General features: G+C 36.4%; 1 protein-coding gene across 5 annotated transcripts in view; it reads right to left on the bottom strand.

Moving 5' to 3' along the window:
- Nucleotides 1-12195, bottom strand: part of PHIP (PHIP subunit of CUL4-Ring ligase complex) — a 102834-nt gene that overhangs the window by 43701 nt on the left and 46938 nt on the right. For 4 of the 5 annotated variants that reach the window (XM_005518591.3, XM_088053331.1, XM_088053330.1 and 1 more), the window contains 2 exons: nt 5772-5900; nt 594-819 (listed from right to left, as the gene is read on the bottom strand). In XM_005518591.3, the coding sequence (XP_005518648.1) occupies nt 594-819; nt 5772-5900 (355 nt within the window). The remainder of the gene's footprint in view (nt 1-593; nt 820-5771; nt 5901-12195) is intronic. The other variant, XM_014263495.2, reaches the window with a different exon arrangement.

Raw genomic sequence — 12195 nt, 5'->3', positions numbered from 1 at the left:
CCATCCCTACCCATGTGAAACACCTTTAGGCAGTTTCCAACAGACAGCCCTTGGCCCTTGGCATGCTCTTCTCATGTCATGTGCATGAGAATAAAACTTTCAAGGAACTTCCTAGATTTTATACCCTTATCAAGTCTTCAGTTCTTTAACCAAATCACCAAAGCTTAAAACTAATGACTGTCTTCAACTAAAGAGGAAGAGAATTTTGCTTCTTTCAGATGTCTTCTCATTTTTCTGTTCTTGTAGGTGTTACCTTTTCTAACTGATCTGTGGAAGATCAGTCTATTTCATAGGTTTTCTAAAGCAGAAAATCTTATCCTAAAGAGACAACTGAGAGCTCACACAGCATAATACACTGCTCCAGTAATGAAACAAACTCCACGCTAACTGGTGTTATATCATCATCTAGTGCCAACTTGATTGATGACAATACTGCAAATGAAATTGTCATAAGCAATCAATGCCAAAGACACGGTAATTCTTCCACACTACATGAACTACTATGCCCATAAATGAAGAAAAAGGACAAAGTGAAATTGTAGAACAACTGAAGGTAACTAGACTACTGTTCAGTGAAGTGAAATTTTCCATACCTGAAGAAGTCACTCCCATCTGAGGAATAAGCTGTTCCTCCCTGCAGTTCTCACGACCAGGAACTAGTCTTTGATACCTTGCAGGATGAGGGTTGCCATCCACATCAACCAAAAATGGGGGAGGCATAAGGTGTGGAGCCTGCTGTGTCTGTTCATCCAGGACAAAGTTGTTGGCATCACGGATAAGGGGCCGATAATCACTATGAAAGAACATCTGATCTGCTATCTGTAAACAAAGTCATTTTGTAATTTTTTTAAAGAACCTATTAGAAAAGCATATAGAAGAGAACTGCCAAAAGTATTTTTAACAGTGGTACTCATGGTCACTTTTGCAAAAAACAGGGCTGTAAGCTGATGTGTTAATTTCAGTTTAAAAGGGAAAATTCAATTACTCCATTATTATTTTATTTCAAAGTACTTTTTTCTGTATTACACTGCAAAGAGAACAATCCACATGTTTAAGGGTGGGAAGCATGTAAAGAATAGGGCAGTGGGGTAACGTTTAACTACTCAAAGACATCTGACCAAATAAAGCATTAATGTATTAGTTTATAAATTTTCTTCTGTAGTCTGAACACATGAATAAATTTTCTGGTAAAAAATTGTGACTTATGAGATATGGTGCAGGCAGAAGACTAGGAAAAGTATTTATTACTTCAGGGCATTGTCAAATATTTTAATACCATCAAAATATATATATCCTTACTATATTGCTAGATATCAGAAAAATATTCAATCAATAAAATAAAGCCAAGATAAAAATTGAATTTTTCACTAAGTTTTCTTTTTTATTTCTGTCCACCTGCTCCTAATTTATTATAGATGACCTTCCACAGACCCTCAAGACTGAAGAATTTTTTGTCCAAATAAATATTAAAAGACGTATGCTCGATCCCTCACTGGCACATGTATCTAAGTATTGTGCAATAAGAAAGATATTGAAGCACAGGAGAAAAGAAAAAGTGAATAGAAGAGAGGCTGATGCATATCCTACACAACCCAAGACAACCTACTGGCAAGCAAACCCTGCGGCAGCTCACTCATGTACTCAGTTGAACTAGGAACAAGTGAAAATCAAATCATAAAATCATCATTCACACAAATTAATATTTCCAGTGCAGTATAAAAACAATTAAATTATTGACTCAATGCATAGAAATCTCAAAAAATATCTTGTCTTTTGAGCATGGAGAGAAGAATGCCCAAGTTGTCATAGAACATCCCCTGATTTCTGAAGAGTATGTTCTATCATGACCAATCTGTAAGACAGGCTCCAGTAACTTGCTATGTAGTAAGGCAGAGATTATAGCAGCTACTCAGAGATCTGGTCTCTCAATGACAAATGTCTCCCATCCTGGGAGCAAGAAGACCAGGGAAAAAAGATGACAACAGGCATTTGGCAATTACAACATCAGAAAGTGCATCCACATGAAGAGGATTTACAAAGAAGAATTGGGAAAAAATCATAGGATTCACGGGATCTAGACCTCATAAAAACTCAGAAAAATAACCACAGGAAGAAACTGGAAAGATACAAAGAAATACGCAATGGAAAAGAATTCACCTCAGAGATTCAAAAGACAACTCTTACAAAATGCATATGGACAAGGTGATATCCCACTGCAGTAAAAAGCCAACAGGATGAAATCTTGCTGCCAGATTCTTTCTTAACAGAGGCTAAATGGGAAAGATAAAAGTGCTTTCATGTGTCTGACTGACAGAATCAAGGCCTGATTAACACCTTTATTTCTTCATCTCACAATAGCTCAATATGAGAGAGACATAGGTCTCCTAAGAGGACTTAAAATGTCTCTGAAAATCATAACAGAATATGCATTACTTACACCTAGTACAAGTCCTTCAGCTAAGTAATTCCCACACTGAGGAAAACAATGGCAAGGTCATACAATCTGTGTGTTTTATTATGTTGTGTCTTGGCTGTACAGGGTAGTCTGCATCCCAGGTTTTGTGTGCAAAGGGGAGACCCAGTCCTAGACTTTGTCTCAATTACACTTCTGTGTACCCTATATTACAATCAAGCATAATAGAAAGAGTAAATAACAATTTTCTACTCCATAAGATAACATGGCATTTCTTGGAGAACACAGGCTCAGAACAACTTTCAGGTAGAGAATATCCCTACTGGAATCCAGGAAAATTTCTTATCCTGAGAAAAATCAGAAGAATTAGACATTCCATCAGAAAACCAGCCAGAACTACAAAGAATGAGACTTATTTGTTTATATACTGTTAGAGATCAAATTAATGACAGTAAGATGATATCACATCACCATTTGCATATGAGTCTTCTACTCATGACTTCACAAACCCAGCTTGGGAATGAGCGCAAAAGCTTTCCACAAGGTCTGAGCTATTGTACATAGATTATCCTCCAATCACACATTCAGAATGCTCAGTTTCTCCAAATGGGCACAGTTACACAAAGAGGTTTTCCCCAGTACTGCATGAATCCATCGTACACAAACTTCCAGCTAAGTACTGTGGCAGTCTACAGGAACAAATGCCTTAGAAAGCTCAGAGATCAGGCTCCCCAGGAATGTGGTCATGGCTCCAAGCCTGCCACAGTTCAAAAGGCATTTGGACAATGCCCTCAGGCATATGATGTGCTTTGTGCAGAGCTAGGAGTTGGTCTCGATCCTAGTGGGTCTCTTCCAAATCAGAATATTCTATGATTTAAAATCAACAGAATAGCAGCTTACACTTTGGAACTGCCAGGCATTCCTGCTCAAGTTTCCACCTAACCAAGAACTCCTGAAGTGCACATGCCCTGTTGACTCGGCTCAACACTGGTGATGACATACTCAGATTTCAGCTGAAATTGGCTCAAGGAACCCCAAACAAGCAGCATACATATTTTTTTTTAATTTTCGCCCATAAAAGAATTACTTTACAAAAATATTTTTCATCAAAAAAACCACCCATAAAAAAACCCATAAACCCCAAACAAAAAACAAACACCCCACCCCATTCATCTTCATTGTGGCCAAGATCACACTGCGGGGGAAAGAAAGCCTAGGCACTGGTTCCAGTCAACTAGGAAATGTAAATACTATCTGAATATAATGTGAAAAAACAAAGATGTAGAAAAACAAGAGCTTGTTCTTGCAGTAGAGTTAACACTATCTCAGCTACAATTACTGTCAATTCAAAAATGCAGGAATACAGGACAGGTTACCATGCCTCTTTCTTCTGTAAAATTCATTTCCCCACAAAGATGGGAAACACTTTCAAGGCCAAAAAACACATATCCTACCAGATCACAGTCTAACAAGATGTCTGAACCCCTCCCCAGTATCTGGGGGGAGAAAGAGAAAAAAAGCCACCATCTCCAGCACCTACCTACCTGTAGTTACATTTCCCATAAATCAGGTCAGACAAAAATGGAAGTGATGAAACCACACATGGAAGACACCAGACACTTCCAAGCTGAGTTTTCTCTGAGTGGAAGACTGAGATTAAAGTGGCAACAAATATAAGTGCTATTTGCTCCCTTTTCTTCTATGATCAAGAATGCCAAAGTAACACCGGTACAGCAACAGCTGTAGATGATTATTTTAAATCATTCAATAAGTGAAAAATTTAAAATATAATGTTTTCTCAGGGCTGCAGCAAAAATCCCAAGAGAGCCAAGGGTTTGCTGAATTCAAGCAGAGAAAAGCAACTGTATTCATTCTACAAACAGATTTAATCCCTCAGAGGTAAATTCTCAAATGGCAGTATAAAGGAAAATTCTTATCTATCACAGCAAAGACCAAAAGACTCACAGTATCAATTTAATTTCCAGCATTTCAAAGTGGCAGAGAACTACATACTTCCAAAACAATTAGAGAGAAAAAGAAACCTGAAACAATCCGTGGACATGGTAAGAAAAATGTTCCTATTACAACAAGCTTTAAAGTTTGGAACAGCAAGAATCCTGAAACACAAAGAAAATTATCTGATAATCCTGATTTTTCTTGCTTGTTTTACTTATTTGTCTTATTTGGAATTGAAGGGGAAATGCACAGATAGTAATAACTGAGGGATCACAACAGCAGCTTAGTACTGAGCACTTCAAATCATAGTTGAGAAACAAGGAGAAAAAAAATAGATCCCCAAATGCAAATCCTTCTGTAAGACTACAGAAAGAAATCCAGTAGCTTACAAGACAAAGAACAAAACTCCTTTTGCTCTCCATCCTTCAGGTCCCTCTGCACTGCTGTTTGCCAAAATGCTTTCAAAACCTGCCTGAGTCCAAAGATCCAAAGCAGGAGGCAAAATCCAAAAAAAAGCACTTCACTAACAGCATTCAAGTGCCAGCTACCAGAAGCAGAGATGAAAATGCAGCAGATAGATCTACTTAAATCTTATGAAAAGGGAGAAGAGGCACACCTATAGTTGCTTTACTGTGTGGTAAAAGACAATCTTGTGGACATGCCAAACCCATATGGTTCCCAGAGCATGTTCTTCCACAAAGGAAAAAAAAATAACACCACATATCTTTACAGTCATGAGGGTCTGTGGCAGGACACCCACACTCAGAATACACAATGCAGACTATGACATTAGAATAAAGATATAATATTTTAATCATACTAATGGTGGAATATTTCTATGTAAAGCGCAAAGGCATCTATGATTCTTATGATTCTTACATAATGATAATGTACTTCATTAACAGACAAAATTGCATCACTAAAACATAGTACAGGTTTTATAAATAATTCTCTCACAGGCTATTCAATATTTAAATACAGATAGCAGGAATTAGTTCTATTACACACCCATTTTTTGGGGCTTAGTTAGGAACTATAAAAAATATATTTCAAGTAAAATGTGTAACTACTATCAGTTCCACTGCAGCTTATTCCCATTATCCATGTGGATACATTAGTAGATATTAGTAACTTTGTCACTTAAGAGACTAGACTGGTTAATTTTGAATTCTGTTGTTAAATTACTATCATTTTGAACTTCCCATGTAAGTAATCATGTTTCCATAATTTAAAAAAAGACAGTGAAAGAAATCTCATTGTTAACAACAGGCATCCAAAATATCCCCTATTAATAGCTCAAAATTGAGTCAAGACATGCCCTCTTAAAATGAAGCTCTGAACAAAAGTTTGCACAAATGCATTCAACACAAACAAACATTTTGATTTACATCTTGCACTGTACCTTGTCATATTTGCTACTGGAACCAAAGCCAAAAATCAGAAGGTGACCATGAGAATCAGTACATGCAAAATGCTGTCCATCAGGAGAGCACTTGCAGTCAAAAACTGCACCATGTCCTTGTCCTTCAATCTGAAATACATCAACATACAAAATAATTAACAGAAATTAATAATTTTCAATTATGATTCTCAAAACTGTGGTGCTGACATTGAATTTATTATAAAATCTGTATGACAGCATACTGCTAGATGGAAACTACTTTAAAACAAAGCTTACTTTTTTAGCTATTCACTTTCCAGTGAATTTTGTAATAATGCTCGTGAAAGATTCCAAATTGATAGCAGTAGAAACTGACAGACTTTAATCCACAAAGCAGGCACAGTATAGGAAGTGAAAATAAAAGCTTCCCCTTGAACGTCCTGCTAATGAGCCTAACCAGAGAGCTGGGCCCAGTTCAGGGCTTAGTTACTACACCCTTTCCATCCTTCGCCTTCTTGCTAAGCTACCCCAGTAGCAGTGGCTGCTGAGGTATTCCACAACACCTGCCCCCTGGAAAACGCACTCACATAGACAACCCACATTACACAGCTTAGCTACTACCTGTTTCTGTAATTCCTACTCTTAATTTATTGGAGTGGGGAAGGAGTAAATTTGCGTAAAAACTCCACCTTTTATAGGAGAACTGCAAAGATTTTAAAAAAGGAATTTTTACCTGATACTCATTTTCTGTTTTCCAGTTCCATTAAGCCAGAACAAATGGGTTTTTGTTTTTCCCTGCAACCTGTCAATCAAGCAGAGGTGACCAATCACCACTCTGAATTTTCATGTCTTCAGCACCTCTTCAGAAAGCCCCTTTCTATTCTCCCCAGCAAAGCACTTTTGCATTTTCTTTAAAGAGACACCAAACAAAATTCTTTCCCTAACTGTGGCAGGCCTACATATAGTGCCAGGAAAGGGGAAAAAACAAAATAAAACAAAACAAAAACCAACAATATTCAGCCTTCAGACAGTAATGCTGTGCATTTCTGCAGCACCTTCCAGAGGCTATCAGCTTTATTTTAAAAAATTAATAAATCAAGCCTCAAAAATCCTGTGAGGCAGGTACTGTTTTCACTCTCTTACAGGCTGAGACAAAGGCAAGAATTCTAAATCTTTTCCCCACAGTCTTACAACACATCCACACCCCTGCACATCCCCGCAGTGAGAGGCTGCTACATCTATTGCTTTCAGGTCTTTCTTACTACAGGTAATTTCCCTAATAGTCAAATGAGTTTCTGGACTAGCGAAAGAGAAACATAAACCAATGCAAGTTTTACGTTCTATTTTGCCCATTATTCCAGAAGAAATGAACAGAATTATCTCACAGAAAGAGATGGAAAATTAAAACGGAACTTCAAGCGAGTGACACTAACATCACAACAGTCAGGAATGCAGAATTAATTTAGTCTAAGTGAGATCCAACTACCACAGCAAAGTTATAACTTGGAGCTGTTTTTTGCATCTAGAAAGCTCACTGCATTAAAGGGAGAGAGTTTGGATAAGCAGGTGGAAAGCAGACAGAATTTCACCACAATAATAAGCTTTGCAGAGATACAGTTAAAAATTAGAAAAGAAATATTTTATACATAGAGATTTCTGTTCCCTTACCTTTCCTCCAACAAAGTAAATACCAGTGTCAAGCTTCCTAATGTTCAAGTCCTTCATAAATAGAATTTCAGGGGTCAGCCTAACTTTTGAATACCTTTTGTTTTACAAGGTAAAAAACACATGTTGTGGGAAGAACAATTTGCTAACCATGGTGAGGGGAAAAATGAGAAACAGAAGGGAAAAAAATCCAACTACTAAGATGATGGGGTTTTTAATCCTTTCCATCAAGAAAACATTTGGATGGATAATTTTCAAGAAACCCCTGGAAATTAGAGTGTTAATTGAAAACCATTCCCTTCTTGAGTAAAGGAAATGAATAGTGTTCTACTATTTGCAGACAAGAACAGTGCAAATACTTTTAATCTAAACGTGCCCAGAATCTTTAAAAAGTGCTTTCAGAAAGGGCAACTCTAAGACCTTTCAGTACAACAATTCAAGTCTGAAGTACAAATACTTGGAAACAAAGATTCTTGTAAGGAAAAAAACTACTGTTGAGGATAACCTTCCAAGATATAATTACTATTCTAAATTAAAGAACAAAGTCAACCAGAATGTGCTACCCTGTCAAATTTTCTTTTCAATAAAGCAATTTCAGGATTAGTAAGTGACAACTTACAACAGAATTTTTTCCATAATAAAGCTCACACACAGGAGCTAGGCATTTGAAACAGAAACTAAATGTTAAGTTACAAAAAGGGAAGCTGTAGTAAATCAGAGAAGTTGTTACTTCTAGATAACAGGCTAGATAAAGAATTTCAGAAAGAAGGAAGCTGCCTTCTCCTCTCCATCCCTTTTAAACCAAAGATACAAGAATTACATAAAGGCAGTATCCCAAGAAGATATAAAGTGCTTATTCTGTCTGGAACCTCCCCCTGCTGCAAATAAGGATAGCAATTGTGAAGGGAAGAGACTGTTCATGGGTACAAAAAAAGCACTGATTAATTAAGAGCTGTCACAGAATTACAAAATTGTTTGGGTTGGAAAAGACCCTTAAGATCACATAGTTCCAACCCCCTGCCATGGGCAGGGATACTTTCTAGACCAGGTTTCTCAGAGCTCTATCCAACCTGGCCTTGAACACTTTCAGGGATGGGGAGCCCCCAGTTTCTCTTGGCATCCTGTTCCAGTGCTTCAACAGAGGCTGTGTCACTACTAAAGGCTGCGATAAGTGAACATGTTAAGACACTCCTGGTAGCAAAGCAAGTAGCAAGGATTTTTCAGCTACAAACAGGGAAGAACTAGTGATGCTATACAATGAAGACCAAGTAAAGATTATTTTTTGTCTCAGCTCCAAGAACTAGCAGTCCAGTTTGCCCGTATTTTCACTAGCAAGGAAACATGTGGACCTTGGTATACCCCAAAAGGAGGAATATGGATGAAATAAAAGAATGAAAAAGGGAAGCCTCTTTCCCTCTCAGTTTTGAGGAAAGCTTATCATTTGCCCCAAACCAGGGAGAACAGAGCTGTCAAGCTTATACACAAAGCAACACCTTAAATACATAAAAATTATTTGTTGTATGAAAACAGAATAATAACACCTACATAGTGAGCTCAGTAATAAATCTTTTTGACCTGTTATCAATAGATAGTATGAAACAGCTAAACCTGACTTTTCAAGAAGAGTATAAGACATGGGAGAAAAAGAAAGTAAAAAAAATTCAAGTAAGAGGAAAATTAATAAAGACTAAAGAGTACCAGAGAAATTTAAGAGACTTTGTTCAGAAAAATAACTAATTTTTTAATGCCAAGAAAACATAACTCAATCAACCTATATTTCAAAGCTAGATTTCAAAGGCATAATATGATATTTAAACTTGATTTAAATGATTGTGATTAATAGGAGAAATGCAGAGTAGGTAAACTTTATAAAGAAAGGACAACAGTTACTGATTTTGGAAAGATAGAGCTAAAAGAATGTGATCACTAAAGTTCTCAAGTCAGGCCTTTCTGTTATTGACTAAAGAAAAAATAAAGCCCTTTGATGGAATGAATATTAGGGAGTCATCCACTGAGAACAGATTTGGGACAGCATAAATTATATCAACTGAAGCAATTAAAAGCCAACAGGACAAAATGCCACAGAGCATGAACCTAATAAGATTATTAGAAATAACTTACTAACACATTTACTGCCAGAAAAAGAGAATGAAACTCAGTCTGCATAAAATAACAGTACACATTTCTGTAACGTCTTCTAAGACAAGTCACCAGCACAGTTCAAAAAAAAAACTAAAAAAAGAAAACTGCAATTCTAAACCAGACCAGAAGTGCATCCAGAAAAGAAAGTGTATACGTGGTAATCAAATAAGACAATGCTAAGGATAAAATCTTCCAGAGCCGTACACATATTTTTTGCTTCTAATATTGAAGATGAGTAAATTCTAAGAGGAACAGCTAGAGAGCCACTTACCATGATAACCAAAAAACAAAGAGAGATCAGCTTCTTTATATGAACACTAAGCAAAGAGGACTATTTTGTATGACTATACTAAAAGACCTTTAGAAGGAAGAGAACTGCTATACTAAAAGACCTTAAAGAGGAGAGGAATTTCCCTACTTAAATGCATAGGAACAAATGAATATTAGTTAACAGCAACATTCAAATCTGAAAATTGGAAATAGGATTCTAATAATCAAAACAATGGTATACTAGGACAAATTTCTAATGTTAGCAAAAAAGGATCACTAATTGTTATTAAAACCTCTTTTATAAGTGATGAAACTACATCGTAACTGTTCAAGTCAAATCAGCCTCCATGTATCTGGAAGTTCCTTTGCATGTTTGTGCTCTCCTTTGCTTTAAGGAACAATCTTCAACCACAGAATGTTTCCATAAGCCAAAAAGTATCTACAGACTTTCTGCAAAGTTAAGGAGGTTGCTACTCATTTGCAGGAGTGGAAAAGCAGACTTACTTTTTAAGCCAGATTATAAACATAAAAATTTTTAAAAATCAGCTGATCATCTACACTGGTTCCAGAGCAGTAACAAGAGATGAAATGGTAGGAAGATGACAAGAAGTAATTAAATTCAGAGTAACATACTTCCTAAAACTGTTTCTATCTTCCTACCTGCCAAGTCAGGTATTCATTCAGGAATGCTGCATGTCTTGAAAGATAAATCTATCAGTTAAAATGTCCGATAGGTCACCCACCCTGTGGATGCCTGAAGTTTTATAAAGGCAATATATATAAATTAAATACAGCTTTTATCATTGTTAAAGATTTTTCTTAATGTACATCCTGCAAACTCAGTACTGGCTTCTTCTATTTGAACTATTAGAGCATTATGCTGGTTTTGTTCTCCAGAGTCTGTTTCTCAAGATATGCTCTTACGTGCTATTCAAAGGTGGAACCTGTCAAAAGCTTCAAACCATTTCAGTAGGCCTGTAGATAAACTGATTCCAAATAAGGCATCCATAACCTTACTTAGGTCATTCTGTATTTCACGTAACTATAAAATCTCACCTAAAAATACAATCCCACATAATTCCACTGAACTTGAAAGATTTTATGAAGGCCACAACTTAAGAAATACTGTTTTCACATCTCTAATTCCCATTGGAAATTACAATATGTTGTTCATATAAGCAAGAGATGTGCCTTTCAGACATTAGTAAAAAAAAAAAAAAATCACCTTGTGTGGCAGAAAATCCACACACAGAGCATTCTGCTGAGGTGTTCTAAATGGAACCTGATTTTTCACACTGTTCTTTTGACAGGGACTTCCACTTTTTTGGTATATCATTTAGCCTCAAACTAATGAAGTAGCTGCTAAAAAAAGACAGAGGTAGGCCTGATAGGTTTACTGTTTAAAGGAAAGGAAACAATGTTGTAAGTAATATGATAATGCTATTATGGCTTTAGAGTTTGCCAGTTTGCATTGGAAGCAGAAGTTGAATTAGAAAATAAGAAACCACATCACACAGATCAGTGGAAGAGCAGACTTCAGAAGATGGGGCAGGAAAAACATTAAGATACACAGACATAAGTAGCCATAGCATAGGAACTGCCTGTAATGAAGTGTCCACTTAAAGCTAAAAATAAAGGACAGTCAACAACTAGCTCTCTGAAGGAGCAAGAGCACACAGAAAAATCCAATTGCAACTCAGTAGTCTCTGCTTGATTGACAACTTGCAGGAAGAAACCCTTTTGACCTGAATCAGTTAATACCATAACACTGACAGTAAATTCTAAACAAAACAAGGATTAAACTGCACTAAAACATTTAAACAGTCATTAACAGGGAATGCATGTGTCCAAATTCACAAAAACTAGACACCATTGCCACTATGAAATACATGCCTATTACGACCTCCATGGGGTTTCTAATATTTTTGACTGATTTATATAAAAACATAAAACGTGAAAAGAGGGCAGAGAGACTGGGCAAGAAGACAACCAACACATCACTGCATCCAGACAGTCTGATTCTACAACTGTACTACATACCCTCCATTAACAGGATCAAAAATACACTCTCTACAATTTCCATTGTAGAAATCAGGAAAATTCTTGTCGTTTGCTTCAACTTGACCTTTTTATCAAGGTCAAGTTCTATACATGATGATTTTTGTCACTGCTTATGCTAATAGCTCCAAATCAATATAAAACATACCTAAAGTTCTCAAAAGCTAAGAAAGTGTTTCTATTAAAATTTTTCAAAAGATACATTGTTTAAAAGTTGGAAAAAATGTATAAGCTTAAAAAAGAATCATGTAACTACCATACATCCTAGAAATGTAATAAAGGACTTGGAAAGAAACGCATGGAACCAGGA

This window comes from Pseudopodoces humilis, chromosome 3 (genome assembly GCF_049639895.1).
Source record: "Pseudopodoces humilis isolate 2021_Gansu_Grassland_sample_001 chromosome 3, ASM4963989v1, whole genome shotgun sequence".
Lineage (NCBI taxonomy): Eukaryota > Metazoa > Chordata > Aves > Passeriformes > Paridae > Pseudopodoces > Pseudopodoces humilis.
Note: the sequence above shows the minus strand (reverse complement) of the source record. Positions and strands in the feature narration are given on the sequence as shown.